The sequence below is a fragment of the Electrophorus electricus genome, chromosome 12 (genome assembly GCF_041902795.1).
Source record: "Electrophorus electricus isolate QZ-2024a chromosome 12, ASM4190279v1, whole genome shotgun sequence".
NCBI lineage: Eukaryota > Metazoa > Chordata > Actinopteri > Gymnotiformes > Gymnotidae > Electrophorus > Electrophorus electricus.
In genome coordinates, this window is record NC_137508.1 from 6,578,752 (window position 1) to 6,600,737 (window position 21,986).

The 21,986-nt window shown below is 40.1% G+C and overlaps 2 protein-coding genes across 8 annotated transcripts in view; both read right to left on the reverse strand.

Annotated features, from left to right (window-relative positions):
* Positions 1 to 12,077, reverse strand: part of smap1 (small ArfGAP 1) — a 69,768-nt gene extending 57,691 nt beyond the window's left edge. Inside the window, exon 1 of one of the 5 annotated variants that reach the window (XM_027022955.3) lies at positions 11,694 to 12,077. In XM_027022955.3, the coding sequence (XP_026878756.2) occupies positions 11,694 to 11,811 (118 nt within the window). In that variant the 5' untranslated portion in view covers positions 11,812 to 12,077. The remainder of the gene's footprint in view (positions 1 to 11,693) is intronic. The other 4 variants (XM_027022954.3, XM_027022957.3, XM_027022958.3 and 1 more) reach the window with 4 other exon arrangements.
* Positions 12,078 to 14,472: 2,395 nt separating this feature from the next.
* Positions 14,473 to 19,155, reverse strand: tlx1 (T cell leukemia homeobox 1). Of its 3 annotated transcripts, XR_014126716.1 has the most exons (4): positions 18,508 to 19,151; positions 17,430 to 17,667; positions 15,105 to 16,606; positions 14,473 to 14,745 (listed from the first exon to the last, which is right to left on the reverse strand). XR_014126716.1 is itself a non-coding variant. In XM_081725227.1 (3 exons), exons 1-3 carry the CDS (start codon positions 18,974 to 18,976, stop codon positions 16,396 to 16,398), a joined length of 882 nt encoding a protein of 293 aa, XP_081581353.1. In that variant the 5' UTR covers positions 18,977 to 19,155; the 3' UTR covers positions 14,473 to 16,395. The 3 variants fall into 3 exon arrangements, 2 of the variants coding, with proteins under 2 accessions (XP_081581353.1, XP_026878779.1); XM_081725227.1 differs by having other exon boundaries at positions 14,473 to 16,606; positions 17,430 to 17,631; positions 18,508 to 19,155; XM_027022978.3 differs by having other exon boundaries at positions 14,473 to 16,606.
* Between the last annotated feature and the right edge of the window lie 2,831 nt (positions 19,156 to 21,986).

Below are 21,986 nucleotides of genomic sequence, written 5' to 3' on the forward strand. Positions count from 1 at the left end.
TATCTGACGCTTTTATCCAAAGCGACTTACAGTTATGACTGAGTACAACTTGAGAATTGAGGGTAAAGGACCTTGCTCAGGGGCCCAACAGTGGCACCTTGGCAGTGGTGGGGCTTGAACAGGCACCCTTCCATTTACAAGTCAAGTACCTTAACCACTAAGCTACCACTGCCCAGGTCATCAGACATGCCGCATTTATTTCACATACGCACTGAAGGAATACGCTGTTCCAAATGAGGTTGCCTGCAAGTGACTGTTTCCGGAGTGTCATATTCAGTCTGAACACCTCCGATGTCCATTCTACTCATTTTCTAACATAATGACTGCTGGGATTACTACTAGGGCTGTGCAAAATAATTGATATGGCATTGCATCGTGAAAACACTCTTACTGATGTGTGAATCAATACAGTCACGGCTGTGTGGATATGTATGAACACAAATATCCTTTAGCCAGTGTGAAACTGATGCATTCATGTTTAGGTGCAGTATCCACAACATCCAGCAGGAGGCACCGCAAAAAGGAAAACAAAAAAACAAAAAACAGGTGGATTGAGGAAAAAATCATGGCATTCTCTAGGAAAAGCCATGGAAAAGCAGCTGCTAGTGGAAGGCAAAAGGCTATTCTCTATATTCAGGAATTCTTTTGTTTTTGTATTGATACTGTTTTACTCTCTGATTGTGGTATTGGTGTTTAATTGCTATTATTTATTGATGTATTATTGTTAATAACATTATTGTTATTATTATTATTATTATTATTATTATTAGTAGTAGTAGTAGTAATAATAACAACAACAACAGCAACATCATCATCACCCTCATCTTAGGCAACATCTACCTTAATAAATTTGTATGTGTAACAGACTGTTAGGCATCAGATCGCGCAGTGTTGTTATAATCAATACCCAGCCCTAATCACTGCCATATCCTGTAGCACCCCAAGAGAAGAAAATAAAACAATATCACCCTAATTTAACCAATTTCTTCATTTCTATAGGCTACCTCACAGGCCAGCTTCAGACCCAAGGCGCCAAATACTATAAATCTGCCAAGTAAATTAAGATACCAATTGAAGATAAAACCAGTCAAAATGATCCTGGGAGCATTAACTGATAAAAAGGGTGGAAAACAATTGACGGAACTCCACTCTCCCAGGCTCCGGAGATGCTCTAGCTCACACACATACAAGTGTGTAATGCATGCGCACGCACACACACACACACACACACACACACACACACACACACACACACACACACACACACACGGCAGTAGAGTCCAACTGAGTGACAGCCATGTTCAGCTTCATAGAGAGAGGATTACCAGAGCATGAAATTAGTGCCTGCTATTCCAAGCACTGAGAGAGAGAGAGCTAGAGAGAGAGAGAGAGAGAGCTGGACTGTCATTTTTCTTCCTTCTCTATGAATGCTGCCACCTTGTGGATTAAATGAACATTTATTGAGTACATTTACTGATAAAAATGGCCAATATCCTATATTTTTTCAATTTATATTTTTCCTTGAGGTCCACTTACAAAGTTTGTGTGGCTTTATGTTCCACAAACAGTCATAATTCATTTTTATACAACCTTTTGTCAACCTCTCTTTATCCCTTCGAATTAAACATGCTGTTTCTGTTATTGCATCTTTAAGAGGGATATAAAATAAATGAGCTCTGTACTGATTGGCTGCCCTGTATTGTGCCTCATTTAAAAAGCACTCAGAGCTGAAACATGTCTGAGAATTACAATGCAAGCTGGCATGGCGATACTGCTGTAGGCTGAATAGTTTTCATGATAGAGAAACATTTCAAAATGGGCTCTTTTTTGCACCTTGAATCATATGGACTGGGGGAGTGAATGTGTTTTGAAACTTAACACTATTTATATATTAATTCAAATTTCTATGTTTCAATAAAGAAAGGGAAACTCCATTTTCAGTGATGGGGCCCTGTAAAGGGTAATCACTATTTTGTTAATTAACTTGATGCTTTGATCTCCAATTATGCAACATCTACATAAAAAAAGATCATCAGCTTTTAAACAGGAAATGATTTTACCAATTAACATCCATGAAAGAAGCCCAAGAGGCAATAAAAAAAAAAAAATTAAAAAAAAGATTCAATCAAACTCACAGCACAGTCTTAAAACAATACACTTTAACGTTAACATTAAAAGGTATTGACAGACTAGTAAAGCTCTGGTAAAACATCTTCTGCAATTGTTTTGTCAAACACATTACAACCATACGAGAACAGAACAGAACAGAACAGAATACGGGCAGCTATGCTGCATTCTTACAGCTCAGAGGTACAACTGACTACACCAGACACTCCCAGGAAACCAACGGAATTTGCTCTGTTCAGCTGCTAGTAAATAAACAATGAACAGCTGTTGTCTAATAGATATTACATTATTGAGAGTTGGACATAAATCAGCTATAGGGCTCTGTTTCACAGCAGGCTGTCGAATGCAAGCAAGAGTAGCTACAAAAACTGTACTGCCCATGAGAAAAATGAGAACAACTAAGGGAGAAGATCCTTTACCTTCCTGAGGTACACTAAAAAGTAACAGCAAAGGTCAAATGCATATTCATTACACGAATCCTGTAAAGTTCCTTATTACTAGTCACTAGTGAATTAAGTTGTGCCTGGAGTTGCAGTCATCTAAAACAACTTCGGTTTTATGACAAGCGAGAGATGGCAGATTGAGAGAGCGAGGGAGAGCGAGGGAGAGCGAGGGAGGGAGGTGGCTCCTCCCTTGGGCAGACCGACGGGGCACTACAAGTCCACGTCCGGAGCAGAGCAGTGTGTTCCTGTGTCCTTTTGACCCTCGGACAGCAAACAACCACACACTCACTCACTTCACACGCAATGCTCACGGAACAGATGGAAAAGGAGGGAAAGGCTCGTGGAGTAAGGGGCCTGGGGAAACCGCCGAGTGGGGTGCCTTCACGTGAACCTTCGCAGTACTCTGCTGACTCCTAGTGGTGAATGCCGTGCAAGATTACCGCAGATTCCAGTTCGAAATGATCGGATCATTTCTGCGCACAAGAGTCAAATTCTGAAGAAATAAAAATAAAAGCCTGGCTTAGCAATTTCACCAGTGCATTCAGAACCAGTGGGACAGTCTGTCCTCAGATAGCCCCTGTTCCCTAAATGGAAAGCAACCCTTTTAAACACATTCCATTGTCTTAAGTCACAAGAAGCGCCAAGAGTCAAATTGCTTACAGACGCAACTGATTTTCTGCAGAGCGAGGACGACAGGCAGCTTCCTGCTGAGGCCGCAAGAGGACATTAGCGAGGCCTTTTATTCTATTTAACAGTGTTCCTGCCAGAAGGGGGCCTGCAATCAGCACTCTGCTCTGTAAGATAGCATCCTTCCCTGCTCTCTCAAGGGACAGAACCACAGGGACACGACGGTATTTGAACGAGCTCCAGAAGGATAGCTGCTTTTAGCATTCTTCTGCTCCCGCGCCCCGGCTGACTGGAGCAGTGAGGCTAGAAGCCCAGCACAGTCTAATTTATTTCCCTTTATGTACCTGCATTGAAATTCTTATCCACAGTGCCTTCTTGAGCATAAAAGTACACAATACACAATAGCACATATTATAAATAGATAACTGCACAACAGACACTTGACTGGACTGTTTCAACTGCATGCTGCAGTGCGATAAATGCTGATTAAAAGACCCAGTCATTCAGTGACAGCCGCCGGTGCACGGCGGGTCCGACAATCTGGGACCAGGATGGATGAAATCTTGAGTAATGTATCGGGCTTCATTGTGACCCGGTTTTATTATTTACTAAGCAGTGTCATTCCAGCAGGGCACAACCCCCAGTGCCTGATGGTGGGTGGCGTCCTGTGATCCTCTATGCTACTGCTACAGTTCTCTCCTATTGCGGTTCTGTTGTTCCTCACTGTCCCCAGAGGGGACACTTTCTCTGGCTCTGTAGTACAGCTCTGTGAGGTTGCTTTCCCATGCCATACATCCTAAAGCAGCTCTGGGCGTGCTGCCGCTCTGCTGCTCTTTTTGCACAGCAGCTCTGGCGCCACAGAGACCGGGCCTGCGGGCGGGGGGGGGGAAACCCGAAGCCAAGCGTTTCCGCTGCCGTGACACGGCTCCGAGGCGAGGTGTGGCCCTCTGATGCGCTCGTCCTACAGTCGTCCTCGGTCCCCCTGACGTCCAGCTCCGGGCGGATAGCACAGCACTGCGCGCTATGGTTCTGTGCCTCTCTAAAAATACGCTTATTCAGGCCTCATCAGAGCCGTGAGCCACTGTCTTGGGCCTTTGGTAGTAGCAGGGCCATGCAGCACTTGGGGCCTGCTGCTTGACCCACACAAAGAGGTAAAATGGCAAAGACTGACTAAAAATATCATTTCTTTTTTAAAGATGGCCGTCATGAGACTTCTGTGTAGCCGGATTCTGGTCTTGGTGCATTTTTTCAGCCTGCTTATAATAGCACCATACTGGGCATTCCAATTCATGTTATGTTCACAATCAATTACATTAACAATCCAGCAAGTGTAATAGTCATATAGCATTATTAGATCATTTCATTTAATTTCATATTTTGTCTTTTTTTTTTTTTTAACCGCCGCCTATATCCTAAATCCGAATGTTCTGCTAGATGTGTCACAGTTAGATCTGAAGTGTTTACTAACCAGTCACATTCCAGCATCAGGGTATGACGTCATCTCTTTTGTAGTTTTACACAGCAACAAACATATTTCAACTGAAACTAAATAAACATCTTATTCATAGGCAGGACCAAATCAGAAACTAACGACATGAGCAGAGTTCTCTCACAAGCAGAGCGCGAGGCTAATCTCCACCTTGTTACCTAGCCTCCGACAACCCGAACTGGCACCACGCAACACAACCAGCCGTCCAGCTACCCAACGAAGGAGCTGTTGGCCGTGTGCGGTATGAGCGTGCGGTCTAATCTCGGATTCTCCTAACCGAGCCGGATCTCGTTAAGTCCAGGAGAGGTGCCAGCAGATGTGGGACACTACCTGCATGGCCAACCAAGACCAGCTTGAGCAGCTAAAGCCGTGGCTGAGCTCATTACACACCAAACACTTTCCACTGGTCTGAAAAGAGGAGGTAGAAACACTGTGCAACACCTCACCCACTGCCATGTCTTATTACTTGAAATTCTAAGTTATAACCACAGCTAGTTTCTGTAAAGCAACTTTAATTTCAAGAATGGCGCTACGTGATTAAAAATTGTTGGGAAAAAAAAACAAACAGAGTAAAACTTGACTGCATTTTTACTTAAAAGATGATATTTATCTTTTGCCTAATATTGAAGAGCACTCAAATACATAAAACAACTGTCAACAATATGTAACCCTGTTGGTAGCAAACGTTATATAAAAACTTCTAGTCATAACATTTATCATGTTTCATGACATTCTGCAATTACAATATAGTAATACGGTAGTATAGTGTATAGTAATACAGTAGTATAGTGTATAGTAATACAGTAGGGCATTTTGTTTGTATCACCTATATTGGCATGTTATACTAAATGTAAAAAAAAAAAAAAAAAGAGTTGAAAGCATTAACATTTTAAAGCACTTTCAAGTGTCAGTCTGTGTGCAAACATGGATAATATATAGCTCAGGAGAATAGGTCAATTTGAAGGGAGAGGAGAGTTCAGCAGTAAGAATCGTTATGGAAGGCTGAGGCTTGCTATATTCCAGTCTGAAAAACACCCCCAGCCCTCAGAGGCGGGTCAGGGGTCATTAAACAGTGAGGGTGCTGCAATTTAGCAGTACTGCTGACAGAAGACGTATGAAACACATTTCCAGGTTTACTCCATCCTCTGGCATTGACAGCACCAGCTCAGCAAGTTAGATACTCTATGATCACAGCAAATGAAACATCACACCTGGAGATCATAGCTAACAGCACAGCTAACAACTAGCCATCTCTCTCTCTCTCTCTCTCTCACACCTTTGAGTAATATCTCTATTTTAATGACTGAAAAAGGTGGCCACACACTAGGCATTTCCTATCTCATGTTGAGAGAGCGTGTGTATGTGTGTGTGTGTGTGTGTGTGTGTGTGTGTGTGTGTGTGTTGGGGGCCAAGTGGCTGATGACTAAGGACAACCAGCAGGATACATTGCAGACACCACTCAACACTTGCTACTTACCAGTTGTATCCGCCTAGATATCATCAGCAATATCTAAGAGGAAGCACACGTTAAAAGAAATGAAGCTGTCAAGCAAGCAGTTTTTCAGTGGTTGAGAAAAAAAGAACAGTAGAGGTGACTGAGGTGTTTGTTCTAATAGCTACTTTTTCTATGATTTCTATGTGCTACTGTGCCAAGCAAGATCAGCTCGTAAAATCTTTCTAAAAAACTTCAATGCAAAGTGCTCTGCAGCTTACTTGAGCAGACTTCTGCTGGGCACCAGTGCTCACAGATCTATCCTCGGCCACCTTTACATGCTCTCGCCCTTTTAATGAAGTGATGCTGCTAACTAACTAAGTGGTGTTATTGGTTATTTGTTACAGCCCTAGGGTCATGTCTTCTAATTCCTTGTGTATTTGAAAAAAATATAACTGCCTACTTTCACTATGACACTGAAGAACAACTGTGGAACAAATACCCATCTGAATTAAACATGGGTGTATTTAATTGAAAACATGTTGAAAGCCCAACTATATTTTATATATATATATATATATATATATATATATATATATATATATATATATATATAAATAAAACAATGTGTCTTCTAAACAGTCAGATCAACCTAATACATGCTGCTCAACCTCATCACCCTTGCTTATTGTTGCAGGTCATCAAATCAGTAAATACCGATCCTAGCTTTAGAAATGTGGCCTGAAATTAAAGCCGGTCAATATGCAGCCATTCCGAGCATTCTGGAACACTAGGGAACCATGTCTTCCCGTGGCCCGGCCCCTGAAAGCTGAAGAGTGCTGACTGATTGCTGTAGCCAGGGCGAACTGCACATGAGTAACAGGAACCGAGACTGACAGAGGAGAAGAAGAAAAAAAAAAACAAGAACGTGTGACACTTCCTGGTCAAACACATGCACTGTGAATTAAGGAATGTGACCGTTTGCATTATGGAGCGTCTATGTGAAAGTGCCCACCACAGTTGGGATGCTTCCATCTCTGCCCCGACACTGCACTAATAGGCCAGTCTCCATCTCAGCTATATCTATATAGCTTTATGTTCTTTGGTGTTAGTAGCAGTATACATTAAAGATGTTTTTTTATACGATCAATTAAGCATGTAGTAGTATCTAAAAATGTTTCAGTAAACATTTAATTACATGTGAATACAGTAACAGCCCACTATCTGCAGCAAATCTACAGCAAAGCCCCCAGCGTTCTAGGGATACAGAAGAAGGCAAGTGTGAAAGATGAGAAGAGACATTCACACAATGCATGGTATGTATGTCATCTAAACTACCATATCATCTGACTGTCATTTGCTTCACTCTTCACTTCAGGGCAAAAGTAAAATTGTGACCTGCTAGCAGAATTAAACCGTATACTGATAGTGTTAGAGAAGCCAACAGTGAACTCTTATTAACAGTGTCATAGAATAGAAGACTATTTACCTTGGCACAATTGAAGAACAGTTCAGTACATGAACCTAAAGTGAACTAAAGTGAACCTCAAACTCTGTCGTCAGCTCCTTCAAATATAAACAGGGTTGTACAATGGACCAATTCCAAAAATCCTAGACTGTTACATAACTGTCTTGACTGATTAATATTTACACCCCTAAAGTTTGCTCTGCACTTTTCTCTCTGGTGTTTCTCAAACCTTAGACAAGTCAAGAAATGATCCTCAGCATCCGACAATGAAAGAGAGGCAGGTCCAACTTTAATGACATCACAAGCCTGACCACAACATATAAGCATCTAGCTAGCTATGCTACGTGATTTATCAGAGAAGATTGAAAACAAGTAGCAAGTACAGACATAGAACAGAAATACTGAATACATGCATTCTAGGACACATGTAAAACCACTCAGCTCACAGTGCCAACACAACCGCCCTACACCAATATGGTGCTCATGCTTAGTAATAGGCAACAGGCATGAGCGTAAAGCAGAGGCCACCTGCGATGTGCCCTGTGACTCACGCAGCCACACCCATAAGCATGGGACATCCACTGCTGAGCGTGGGAGTAGAACCAGGAGAGAAGAGCAGAGAAGAAGAGAGGCTACAGGTTTGCATTAAATCAGTTCACAACAAAGTAGCCCAATATATACATTACTTGTTTTCCTGCGTGTGCGCGCACGTGCACACAGGTAGATGTTTGACAGTAGACCATTGGGCAAGTGAAAGCAGTTATAAGAGAGTGAAAAGCCCTCTAGATCCACTTTGTTCAGTCATGTCTTGCTCATCACTGTGTCAGATCTAATCATAACCAGCATATGCACACCACCCAGCCCTCTGAATACCCTACATCCTCTACCATTATGCCGCTGCGTTTATCTGTTAGTGTGTTTGGTGTCGTTTTCCTGATATACGGCAGTAATCGGGCCACCACACAGACTGCTACACCTCTTCAAACAGGCAGCTTCAGGGCCTGCCTGCATGCGATATGCTAACAAGTCCAGAGGAAGTTCTGAGAAAGACAACCCTGCCCGCCTGACTGGGGAGTTTAAGAGTGAGGACGCACCACCGGTTGTGGCTCTGTCTGCATGGGGTGTCAGATGCTGCCGCTCAGCTGCCCATTGTACAGCGTCCGACAGTGTAGCCCCATGGCACAGCAAGCCAACTGCAGTTCTAGCACATACAGGAGGGAGGTTGGGAGACAGGATGGGACGATTCAAGCTGGGAGGCAGGCCTGCACTACAGACACCGGAGATCCTGCTTCCTCTCTCCCAGCAGAAACTGGGTGAGACAGAAACCAGAGACGGAAGGTGGCGTCTGACACCGGTGTTGAACTCCTCCTTTTCCCTCATACTGTCCCTCTAATGAAACTTGTAGAATTACATTAACACTTCTTTCAACTTAGGAAATAAATGAATCTGTAACACCTCACACAATTGGGATAGTTTGCTTCTGATTCTCTCAAGCACACAATAGCAGTGAAAAGCCCCGTCACAGCTCCAGTGACAATGGCGCACAAATGAATGGCACAAAACAGGCTCAGGATAATGAAACAATTTACTGCCAAGAATGGTTTTTATCCTTCAAGAGGATGAAAAAGGATAAAGACATGTGAGTTATAAGGCCTTTGCCACTGCGACATAATCAATCCTTCCACTCAGCAGAGACAGGCGGGGAAACGGAGACAAAGAGAGAGACAGAGAGAGAGAGAGAGAGAGAGCGCGAGCGAGAGCCGTCAGACCTTTTCATTTACAAGTGGAAACCTGCTCAAATTATCCAAACTCAAGTTTGACAGTGTGCAATAACAAACAACTCTGCTTCGCAACAAACAGCATTCCAATGGAGGTAGCAAACAAAAAGGAACTATTAACAAGTAATGAAATGAATGTGTGATCTCAGAAAAGACTGAATCATGTTAGTTACAGAAATAGTGAGCCAAATATGTGAACTAAGAACTTAAACTGTACAGCTCTTTGGTCAGTTCTTCTAGTCTTTAAATGTGCTGTAAAAATAATAAACTTAAGAGAAAGGTTTGGTTGATGCATTACGATGCATAAATTCTCAAACGTTGGACTTATGATGAAATCCTCAAAGATGTATTGAGCCTCACGATCCGAACTCACTCACATTTAGGTGCGTCAGACACAGATTCCAGGGCAGGTATAATAAAATGTGCTGTTGAATGAATTTAATTTTCTGTTCCTAATTAAATTTAAAAATCAGGTCCATAATCCTCAATGGTAAGGAAATAGTTAGTTTGTTCGACACCCCCACACTATTCTCTTTTAAACCCCTCATATTGTATCACTTGGCATTGGCCATGTGATTTAATTGAAGGTGATATGTCAGGAAGTGCTGTAAACAGACATGCAAGTAGCACATGCTGTAGCACCTTTAACTTGCTTTAAACAGCACCCTCTTTTGATTCAGGTTATTTGTTTCTGATGCTTTTCTAGACACTTGTGAACTTGTCATGGGAATAAACACTGACAATCAGAGGAATGCAATAGGTCACATCACTGCATGCAGAGATGACATGTGTAAGTGAACTCTGCTCCAATATGAGATAAACCTTTCTTTTGAGTGTCGTAAATAAATTCCACAGCTTGCAATATCCAATGTGTGACCAGATTGATGTCCAAACAACTGAAATCTGACAGCAATGCAAGACTGGAATATCCATCCTGGGAGCACACACACCTAACAGATGATGCACCCTGGTGTGATACACACCTGAATACACAACAGACTTCTCTGATGCAAAACAGATCTACAAACATTAACACATGTAATATCAATGTTACACTATATAAAACTATATCAAACATTTAATGTTATCGAGACTGTCAGTTTTGGGGGACAGATGGGTGTGGCTTATTCTTCACCTGGGGTCATGCATAGGCCAAACTTTACAATGGCTTATGAACACTGGCAGAGCACCTGGGCTGCTGGGTCAGGGTGGTGTTACGCATCTATGACATGTATGACATATGAACAGTATGAAAAATTACAGTTAAAATTTACAATGAGACAAAGAATAAACAGAACCAACTTAGCACTTTAGGTTTTTGAGACATAAAACCCTAAAGCACATGCATCCCCCATTAACTTCTGAACTCTCACCCCACAAACACAGCTTTCAGAACTGAAGTTCCACAATTTATTATTCATGAAATTCCATGTTATCCAAGATCCCTCAACCAGAGATAACTCGGCCTACGTACCTGAGAAGTTGGGCGCATCACAGATGACTCATATTACTCTCCTCTAAATAAACTAGAATTGCAAACAAGGTCCCGAATACAGATAAGAGACACTGCTAAATTCCATGTTCAAATAACCACTGTGATGGAGCAGACCAGTGTTTCGACTTTAGTGGATAGACATAATCGCTTAGTGAATGTTTCTACGCCTGAATGTTGGTTTTTCTTTCACGCTAGCTGGAATTAGTCATGGAAGTGAATGTCACAAGTAACGACAGGAGTTAGGATATGGGTCAAATATTTGTTGATATTTCTTTCACAATACATTTTTTCCCACAACATGTGAGAAGTAGACATTTTATTGTGAGAGTGTAATCTACCATCAATCTTATTTATGTGACATTACTTGATGACAGATAGCGTTAGACGGCCAACATGGGTTTCAGATCATTCCGATCCTGAAAAACACGCTAAACAATAACAGCTAAAACGATAGTTAGCTACAATCTCAAACGATCCGGTCCAGATGCATTTTCCATTCATGCATAAATTAAAGCTCTTGTGTCAAGGGCACGTCAGCGACAAGCTTCACTTCATCCCAACTAAAACACCCGCGGCTAGCTCGACACGGTTACCCCTCTGCCAGCCCTGAGGCGATGCTGGTTTGGTAGCACTGACAGGCTTCCTCAGACTGGGAACACTGGGGGACGGGTGGGAACCATCCCGCCTGAAACAAAACCGCACGGCTACGCTACGATAGCTTAAGGAAAGCTAATATCGAAGAACAGGTCAGCCGACCACTGACACTTCACTAGCCATCGCACAAACGTCGATTTATATATCATCTCATGGCTCGCCACAACGCTACACTCTTACCTTTTGCCTCACAGTCGGCGCAATATTTGTTGTCCTCCTCTCGGAGCATTTTGGACAGGATGGCCTGATGCTGCTCATTCAGTTTCTGAGCCTTCTCCCGCTCCGATCGCGTCGTCATTTCTACCTGCTTCGTTTGACGTTTCGTTACACGGCCAGCAACCTTTCCCCGAATCTCTGTCTAATGTTTCGGTATTAAATGGAAGATCATCCCCCGAAAAAAACGAACAACGTACTGTTGACGGCGGTCAAGCGCGGGGCTGCCCGAAACCGACGGAATATGGCAGACTGGACGACTACCCGGAAGCGGAAATGTATATTGTATGAATGAACGTCAAACGCCTCAGAAAGTAACACGTTTATTATGTAGTACGGTTTTTCTTACCCATCTATGTCGTAGATATTAAAATAATATTGTTTCCCGTAAATAGTTGTGCGCTTGTTTTACTTGATCGTACATTAGCATCAAGTTTGCTTCTTAGTGATTATTTGTCAGCTATTCTCAGTTGTCCTGACGTACCACGGCAGGAATGATGACATGCCCATCTTCTGACACCTGCTTCACCGTCGCGCCTTCGACCAACGAGCTAGGCCACTTTACACAGGTGCACTGAGTACATTTGATTTTGAGCATACAAGTGATCACTTCATGCAAAATGCTTTAGATGTTGTGACATGATCAAGTCAATCACCGGAATAATCTATTGACCGGAAGAAAATGTTAAAAGGTCATACTGGGATCACCAGGTTTTCTGGTCCTCATGTTTAAAGCAGTGCTTTAAAGATAGCATGTAATTTTGTTTAACTTTAACTGGCTATATTATATGCATATTTCCAAACTGCATGTGATGTGTAATGCTATCACAGAGTAACTTTTCTTAAATTTGTATGCGTGTGTGTGTGTGTGTGTGTATATGTGTGTATATATATATATGTGTGTATATATATATATATATATATATATATATATATATATATATATATATATAATAAATGGCCTGCAGATATGCTGCCAAACTGTGGAAGGCTCCCACTTAGTGACATTTCTTCTCCAGTCAAACATGTAACACTGCAAGTGAGTTGAATTACAACAAGGACCACATAAATGCAGAATATGAAATCCTGTTCAATAAAGCATTCTGCGGGACTTCTCATTTGACAGACACTGTCATAACTGTATTGATCTTTAAAATACAGGCTTACATTCAGAGGATACTCAGCAATCATATACTGTTTTAATTTCTGCATAGAGAAATACATTTTTCAGCACTATGCAATGCTGACAAGACATTTTTAGAAAAAAAACCAAAACATTTATGTTAAAGTTACACTTGTTACAGATGTAAAGGCAACATATGACCATGAACTAATGAACAAGTTCAGTGGTCAAAATGTATTACATGATAATCCTGCAATAGGGATACCCAACAGGATGAACAGTCCCTGGTGAGCTCCATATCTTTAATACACAAGAGTGCACATACTATTATTAACGAATAATTATTAACATGCTTTGCTGAGATCAGCTAAAAGTCAATACAACGTCCCTTTCTCTCCCAGTCACCATACCGTGTTGGCTCAGGACCTCTGGGACCACCCATCTCTTTTGTGTATGGATTCACATCGTTCGGGAACTCTGTTTAGGGGAACACATTATATGGCAAGTTACATTCGGAATGTAGTCCAGTCTTCTCGTTGCAGATCCATGAGATTTAAAAAAGACGGGTTTAAATTTTAAAAATGGAGTTCTCTGGACAGGTAACATTACACTGGGGCTGAAAATAATGTACTATTGCCCTACTTTCAAAGACGTCGTTAGTCTTGGAGTCCTGCTCGTCCATATCGAACTTTCCCTGGGGCGTTTTTGCCTTCCGAAGTGGTGCCTTATCCTTCGCCTGCCCTCCTGCCGAGTATCCTGCAGTCCTGGAGCATGCTGGAATACAACGACCACATCAGAACGGCAGACGAGTCACCGGAGCAGCCTTTTTCATCTGTCCGTAAGATTCAGCACTGCACCAATATCATTTACAATACCGACCATTACACGACCACATTTTTAATACGTAGCTGTAACTGTAACTATGTTGCTAGCTAGCGTTAGCTAGTTCTTAACTGTAGGTGGTGCAAGCTTTTATTATAATCAGTTCCCGGTCGCGCTGCCATGATTAAAGAGAGTGATAGTTACACTACCTGCACATGCCGACTTTAGCAATAATCCCTTGTTTAGAAAATATCCGGCGTTAAGACTCCAAAGACGTAAAGGGGACATTCTGCCCGACTAACTAATGTTTTTGACGCCATCAGATGGCGTAATCGCGCGTCATCATCTAGAGACACCCAATCCATTTAAACTGTAATTCTTGTGCGGGGTAATAACATTTAAGGAGGCTGTTACGGGTATAGGCGTGCGAATCGGAATATTTCACGTAAATTAAAGAGAAGAGAAGCCTGGTGGAGTGGACTCAGTCTAGCTTGGACATCCACATTCCAAATACAAGCCCTGACACATGCCATAAAAATAAATAAAAACATTTAAAAGAAACTATGACTGGGAAACTTATTATCCAAAGGACCGTTCTGGCTGTAGGCATTTATTCTAACCAAAGAGGAGCACATCTGATTTCACTTGTTTAATCGGTTGGTCTCAGTCTTCAAACAGTTGACCAGGTGTTCCTCTACTTGGCAGTGAAAACCTGTGGCCACGTTGGCCTTTTACAGAATGGCTTCCACACCTTTGCTTTACAACATTACAAATGAGGTCATAAATTATTATTAGCAAACAAACAATCATTAGTATATTTATTAATTGTGAACACTTAAAACAACATTTTCCAAAATCCAAGAAGGAAAATGACAAGGAATACTGAAAGTATGAAATAAAAACAATACAGCTGACATATAGGTTGCATGCTTGGCCTTAGATGTTTTATGAAAAAGTAAAGCCACAGCCTACATGAGTACAGTTATAGTTTTATAGGTCCCGGCCTTGCTCTTAATTGCAATTTTCATTAGCTGAATACTGGATCCTACACGCTGTCCTGCCTTGACGATAGAACTGAAGAAGAAAACAAGAAAGAGACAAAGGAAAAAGAAAAAAGGAGAAAATATGTGGGCAGAAAGATTTGTTCATTTTGCAGAAGGTGAATGCAGTAACTATAAACACAGTAAGGTGTAGCATATGCATGGTGTAGCATAGGCATGGCATATCATTTTAAAGTCCTTATTAGTTTCCTGGCAGACAGGCAACTCAAGGGTCTGCAAAGGCTAAAATGTGGCTGACAACAGTAGCTACTTATTTCCTGATCATGTGCAGCGCAGTCTTCCCTTTGTGGAAAGTTGAGATCACCAAAGGTATGGGTTTCACAACAAAATTAAAGGTCTATAAAAAAATTAAAGATGTCTTTGTTTGCTCACCATAAGTTTTCTTTTCCCTTTTGACAATGCTAGAATGCTTCCAATCACTTAAAATTAAGGACATTTTAAATAGACACATTTAATACACTGTAGTATTTGCAAAGTGCTGATGAAACTTAAACCTACATTCCACTGGTGCAGCAATGGAAAGCTCCTGGTTAGTTTCAGAAACACTCTCACATCTGCACATAGTTAATACCACAAACATACTGTTACACTCCCTATACAAAGAGGAGAACATACATTCATCATGCAGCCAAAACAGTAATTCACGCTGAGGGGATATGCATCATATATCTGCCGGATACCAATCTAAAATTACTTACCTATACAGTGTTGCCATGGTTCCTGTACAACATAAACCACGAAACATTGGTGTCTCACTGATGATAAAAAATACTGAAGAAAGTGGAAGGCTATTGGCAGTAAAAGAAACCTCATTTTTAATTTAATTTATATCAGAATTAAACTAGTTTTGAATAACTATTTCATTTAGGATTTAGGCTGCTGTAAAAATCTTTAATACAAATATGATGTAAAAATCTTTAAGCACAGTGGCAAAAAAAAATTTAATAAAAAATAAGCACAGGGTGCTGAGTAAGTCTGAATTAATATATATTTTAACCGACTTTCGCGTTTTGTGAATAAGAGGTTAAAATGATCTTGAATAGACTGAACCAGGATTTGTATTTCTCCCAGCACAAACTAAACCATATCCAAACTATACTACAGAACGTCAAGATTCGTTTGATGGTGAGCTGTTATTTAAAGATCGTAATTTACTTCCATAATAAGTGCTTCAAATGACCAACTTTCGTCTTCGCCTAAAAGATACAACCAACGAAAAAAAAGAAAAAATATTAAGCTATCTGTTTAGTTCATGCTCAATTTAATAGTCATTTCCAACACGGACGATAATTTTTGCATGGCCTGCTTTAGTCCACAAAGGACATACGGAAAACGTGCAAAAATGCTGTGTATAAAAATATATAATAATACTTGTGTGAGTAAAATACTTATTACAAACACGTTGTTTCGACACTGGGGTAATTATGGGTGTTTACAATCAACTGATATCTTTTTCATGTTTCATGAAATAGTTTTCACATGTGGAAATGTAATTGGGTATCAGATTGGTGATATAACAAAGCTATGAAAAAAATAAATACGATAGTACACTGCCACATAGCAATGGGCGTATGTGGTGAAAATGTGGCTCTAACGCAATTCGGCTATTATTAAATTCTATACATAGCCTATTTCAGTTTACAAAAGATAATAGCTAATCTTCCTAATCGCAATTGGAAACACTGCTGATCTTGCTCGTGTTTTCAGTCCATGGTTGAAGGTTCTGTAATGCGAATAGGGAGCTGTTGTGCAGGCAGATCGGGTCCGGGGTTACAGGTTGGTTTATTGTCTTTTGAAAGGCCTCTTGTTGTAGTTGCATCAGGATTCGGTTCGCTTGCTGTCGCTCGGCCTCTCTTTCTTCAGCGGTCTGTCTCCTGAGCGCACATGAGAAAAACAATGGCAGAAATAGAAATACTGACAGTTTATCTGGAATTATACTGATTTCCTGAACATTTGAAATATAGGTATGGAAGTGTTTGCTCCGTCTCTGTAATATTTTGAAGTTGAAATATATATATATATATATATATATATATATATATATATATATATATATATATATATATATATATATATATATATATATATGCGTGATTTAGGCTATTCATGTAAAATCTGAGGCTATTCATAAAAAATCTGTATTTAAACACATAAACTGTTTGTTTTTATGTGGTAAGAAAGTTGCTCTGAGCCTGAGACTTTTCCAAAAGAAACCATGTTAATGCCTTTTGATAAACACAAGTATGCAGTTATTACGGCTTTTCATGACCCCTAAGAAAATTACATAGATTGTCGTATTTGACATGACATCCACCACATTGTTTATTTACCTAAAAATAAACAATACACAAATAAATAAATATAAAGCATTGAATAAGGGCAATGAATACTTTTAACTTGCAATAATACCTTTTGGGAAAATGAGTAAGAGCTTTCCCTAAATGATTAAATGTAGCCTAGATGTAAACATTTTATAACTGATAAAATACATATACAAAAACTGTACTACAAACAGCGATATGGATTAGAATACGATTTTCTCCATGGAGGTTTGAAAGCATGTCTCATATGTATGCTATAAGACAAAGAGGAATCGCCGGTTCCCTTGCGTGTACAAAACGGACATTTGCGTAGACAACATCATTTTATATAAACAAGATTCACTTTTGAGACAAGGATTATAGCATAAAAGATTACCTCCATTTTGTTCTTCTGTTCTGGAACCATGTTTTGACTTGAGCATCGGTCATTTTAAGTGCTTTCGCCAAAGCTGCTCTCTCTGCTGACGCCAGATACTTCTGACGGTGAAAGCGCTTCTCCAGTTCACAGATCTGGAGCCGAGTGAATGACGTCCTGGGCTTTTTCTTCTTCGGGGGTGTCCGGTTCTGGTATGGGTGACCTATACGGCGTGTTACAGTGAAGGGTGAGAGGGCCACTAGATTGGGGAATAAGGCGAAAGCAAGCGGAGAAAATCAGCAACACGATAGAGCAGTGACGAGGAGCAGTGAAGAAACCAATCTACTGGGAAGAGATACAGTTCTAACAACTATAACACTAGCGAAGGAGGACTTCAGCAAAGCAAGCATATGAAAGAAATATACTATTCGAGATAGATACAATAAATAACTTGTTCCATTTATGAACCTTAATTTAGTATACTAGGATTTGCTTAAATTAGGCTAGATAATTTCCAGTATAATTACTCATCAGCTGGTTGCTGGCTAATTGACTGGGCCTATGCAGTCCCCTGTCTCTTAATTAATCTGCGGCGCATCGCATCTGAATAAATTCAATAATAATCATTTTAATAAAAACAGGCTATATTTTGTAATTCCACAACACGCCTTTAGTAATTTCATAGTCTGCGCTGCCCGTTCAATCATTGAGAAAGTTAAATTAAAACATCAACCATATACAGACCCAAACGACCATAAAATCGTCGAATAAAAGAAGTTGTTCTTTAATGGGATTAGTTTTTTAACATATTCATTTTATACTGGTGTTATATTATTTTAACGCTTTATAGGTAGCTATGCATGTAGGACTGAAATGATCAGTTAAAAATGTGAAGGTCCTCCACGTTTTAACATTTATGCAGAGTTTATTAGATTTTATATAACTAATCACTATGACTGCTAAATGATCTATTATGTGTTTTTAAGACTAAATAATGAAAGACGGTATCAGACCAACAATATTTAGCACAACTGTGTTAGGCTATTGTGTTAGAATGTAACACATTTCATGGATTTTAAAGCACATATTTTGTTGTTACCTGTAAATCTGTCTTTGGTATATCGTCTGTTACTCTCCATCCATGGAAATGTTAATCCTGTGAGATTGTTTATTGTGCCCACGCTTCCCATACTTGGCACCGTTGCTCCGTTTGTGGGAATGGATGAGTGAACGCCGTTCAGCGGCCGGTGCGCTGGCACCCGGATCACCCCCGACGAATTAAGACTATTCCCGTTAGCGGTCATGCCCATGTTCATATTGTACGGGCTACCGAGAGAAGCAACGCCACACGTATTGCCGCTGTATCCGCCAGAACTGTTGTTATTGTAGTTGCCTGTCATTGTATTGTAAGCGGTGCTGACAATGCTCCCCAAGCCGTAGTCCAAATCCTGCATTCTGGGGCTGGAAATCATACAGCTCCCCTGGTCTGCATTGTTCAGAATCTGATCGATCCCGAAACTGATGGCGTCTACCTGCGTGTGGTGGAGATGCGTTCCTATATTATCCATGGTCCGAAGAGGCGCGTGGTTTCTCCACGACGCGCACGTAATCAGCCAGCTACTGGAGTGCAGTTTGGTCTAGAATCGTCGTTATCTAAAAGCGATGACTGCGTGAGTATGTGTGAGAAAGGCTGAACTTCTGTCGTTTGTCTTTTTTTAACCTCCTTTTTGGCTTATAGCGAGCCTACCGGATGGAGCCACGGGAGCATCAATCAAAATGCCAAATAGGTCGGGTAAGATTAAGCCTCCAGTTTTAGGCTTCGGGACTCAATTGGCTAAAGAAATTAGAAGGAATACAGTCCCCTTTAAGACAAGACAAAAACAAATATTCCCCTTTATGACATGGTGGCCACTACAAAGTGCATTTTCTGTAGCCTAAACAAGCAATACGATAGTCCTGTTAAGCGACAAATGTGCGATTAGAAAACAGGATCTCGAGAAGAGACTAAACAATGCCAAATAACTAAAAGTCATTTCAATATCACGTACTTAGTTAGCACTTACAATGATAAAAATGATACATTTCGCCCACCTTTAGTGAAAGTGGATAAACCATGTATTTCTTAGCTCTTCTAGCAAATCGAAGGTCAAGGAATGCATTTACCAAAGCACAAAAAATAAATTGATCTTATTTAAAATGTTAGAAGAATTACACTGAGTTAATTTATACTTTCTTAGCCTTTCCTGTAAGTAAAGTCGGTTAAATGAAATACAACTTGTCGAGTGTGTGGAATTTAGAGTGTGGAACAGAGTGTGTGGAAACATTTAACATAACGCGGCAGTTAACTATTATACTGTTCTGCAAGTCAGTAAATCAATAAACTAGTCAATAACTCGGAATATATAGTTTACATACAAATCTAAATTCAGAGAGAGAGATCACTAACTCGAGATAGGCTATCTCCCCTTTTGCATCAAATAAATCTTCAAAAACCTGTTAATCGTGTTTGTAAAATACTCTGTATTCTTCATTTTCAATAGAACTAGTAGTCTACAAATGGACTGCAGAGAACCCCACCCCACCCTCATGCCGTCAAAAAGGGAACAAACTAAAGTAGAAAACACTTTTGATCACTTTTGATTACTCTAGGGGTCACTGGCTATATTAAAACGGTCACCTGAGTTTGATGTTTTGAATTGTTTTTGGGGTTGTTTTTTTTTTTACTTCTGACAGTGTAGTCATAAATACACAAATGAATACAGACATAAAACAACGAGTGATAGTTTGCTAATCAGTAATCGACATTTTAAACATACTTTGATGTTAGATGAATTTCATTTGCAAAAGTGGATGCGGTTTTCATACGCACTGACTGAGATGAAAACATTACATTTATACGATTAATGTATCGGGTACTTTATGTATCACACTTTGGGGTTTTCCTTTACAAAACAGGAAAACAAAACACATTCAGGAGAAAAACTATAGTGTCATTTATCATATGATTCATTAGAGCACAGTATTAATATATGATGGGTCTCTACGTTCAGCTGACTACATAGCTGACCAGCCTAAAACTTTAATCAAATGGTTGACCTTAATGCGACTATACCTACCTTTAAAAAAGAGTAATTCAGTAACCATACCAGCTTGTGTTTGTGTAGACTAAAGTTTTATTAGTCTACACTATTATTAGTCTAAAGTATTATTAGTTTACACTATTCCATATTTAATACGTGACTCATTCGATTAAAAGTATTACATTTTCAGTAGATTCAGATAATCCACTTGACTAACATGAAACATTAATAAATAGCTTAATATGAGCACCCTAATAACAATATAACATACTATATCAGTATAATTATTCCACATGCACTAAATAAAAAATATCTAGTACAGTCTTGTAAATCACATTTGCCCTGAAAGAACGTAGATTTTAAAAGTAATATTTAATCTAGCCTACTCTAACATACGCGATTTTGGACTCAATTGATTAAAAACGCACAAGTCTTGGACTCGCGAGGTAATATTTAGGCTAATTACGAGAACAACATGTGCACGTATAGCAGAGGATTCTAATTAAGCACGAATACAGATTCAGAATGTTTACAATGACGTCTGCCACCTCTGTGGGTCTTTCAAAGATAAAATCAAAGCTAAAGCAAATATAAACTATGAATATTGAATACTGTGATTACTTGGGTTAAATAGTGGTTTCTTTGTCAGTCACCCCATCTTTGTTCTGTTATTTTGTACCTGTTTAACAACGAGTGTTCATTCGCTCTCCGAATGTAGGCGATCGTGTTTCTTTAAGCCGGGTTACCTGCGTACTGTCTGCCATCTGAATTGGAGAGCACTGGCGCCGCTTCAATCAGCTTCATTCCTCACACAGCTTCATTCCTAGTGAGACACCGCAGTCGAGAGCGCACAACAGAGCTGGTGACATAGTTAACAATAATATTTTCTTGCTTATATTTAGCCTCTGAAATAAGCTTTAAAATACATATTTTACATTTCAGGTCAGTGTGAAGAGTTTACTGTTTGCTGGAAGGAAGTCTTTAGACGGGACACCACAGTGGATACGATCTATTCGAATTTAGTCTAAAAATCAAATGCCTTGTAATAAAGCGTCTTAGGACGCGTGTCTGGGTCTACGCAGCTCTTCTGATATCTCTTAGTTTCGTTACTTGCTTTTGGTTCTGTATGAATTGACTGGAAACTAGCTTTTGTGAAAGTTGCGGATTACACATTTCTATATAACACAATCGATTTTACTGTCTAAGTTTCAATATCTTCGTGAGGTTTGCTAACCACGAAAACAACAAAAAGACTAATGGGTTAGTATTTTAAACTATGCTAATGATAAAGACTGTATTTGCCTACAACTTCTGTCTGTCATTACAGTGAAAATCGTCGTTTGCTCAACTGCTTAAATTAGTCCATAGGAAGGTACTTCTTTCCCCCGAAACTTTAAAGTGCAGAAATCTGAGATGTCCCAATATGTAACATAACTTTTGTTGGGACCATACTGCCATCATGCAAATTGCAATGTTCTTTATGGCATGAGTGGTAATG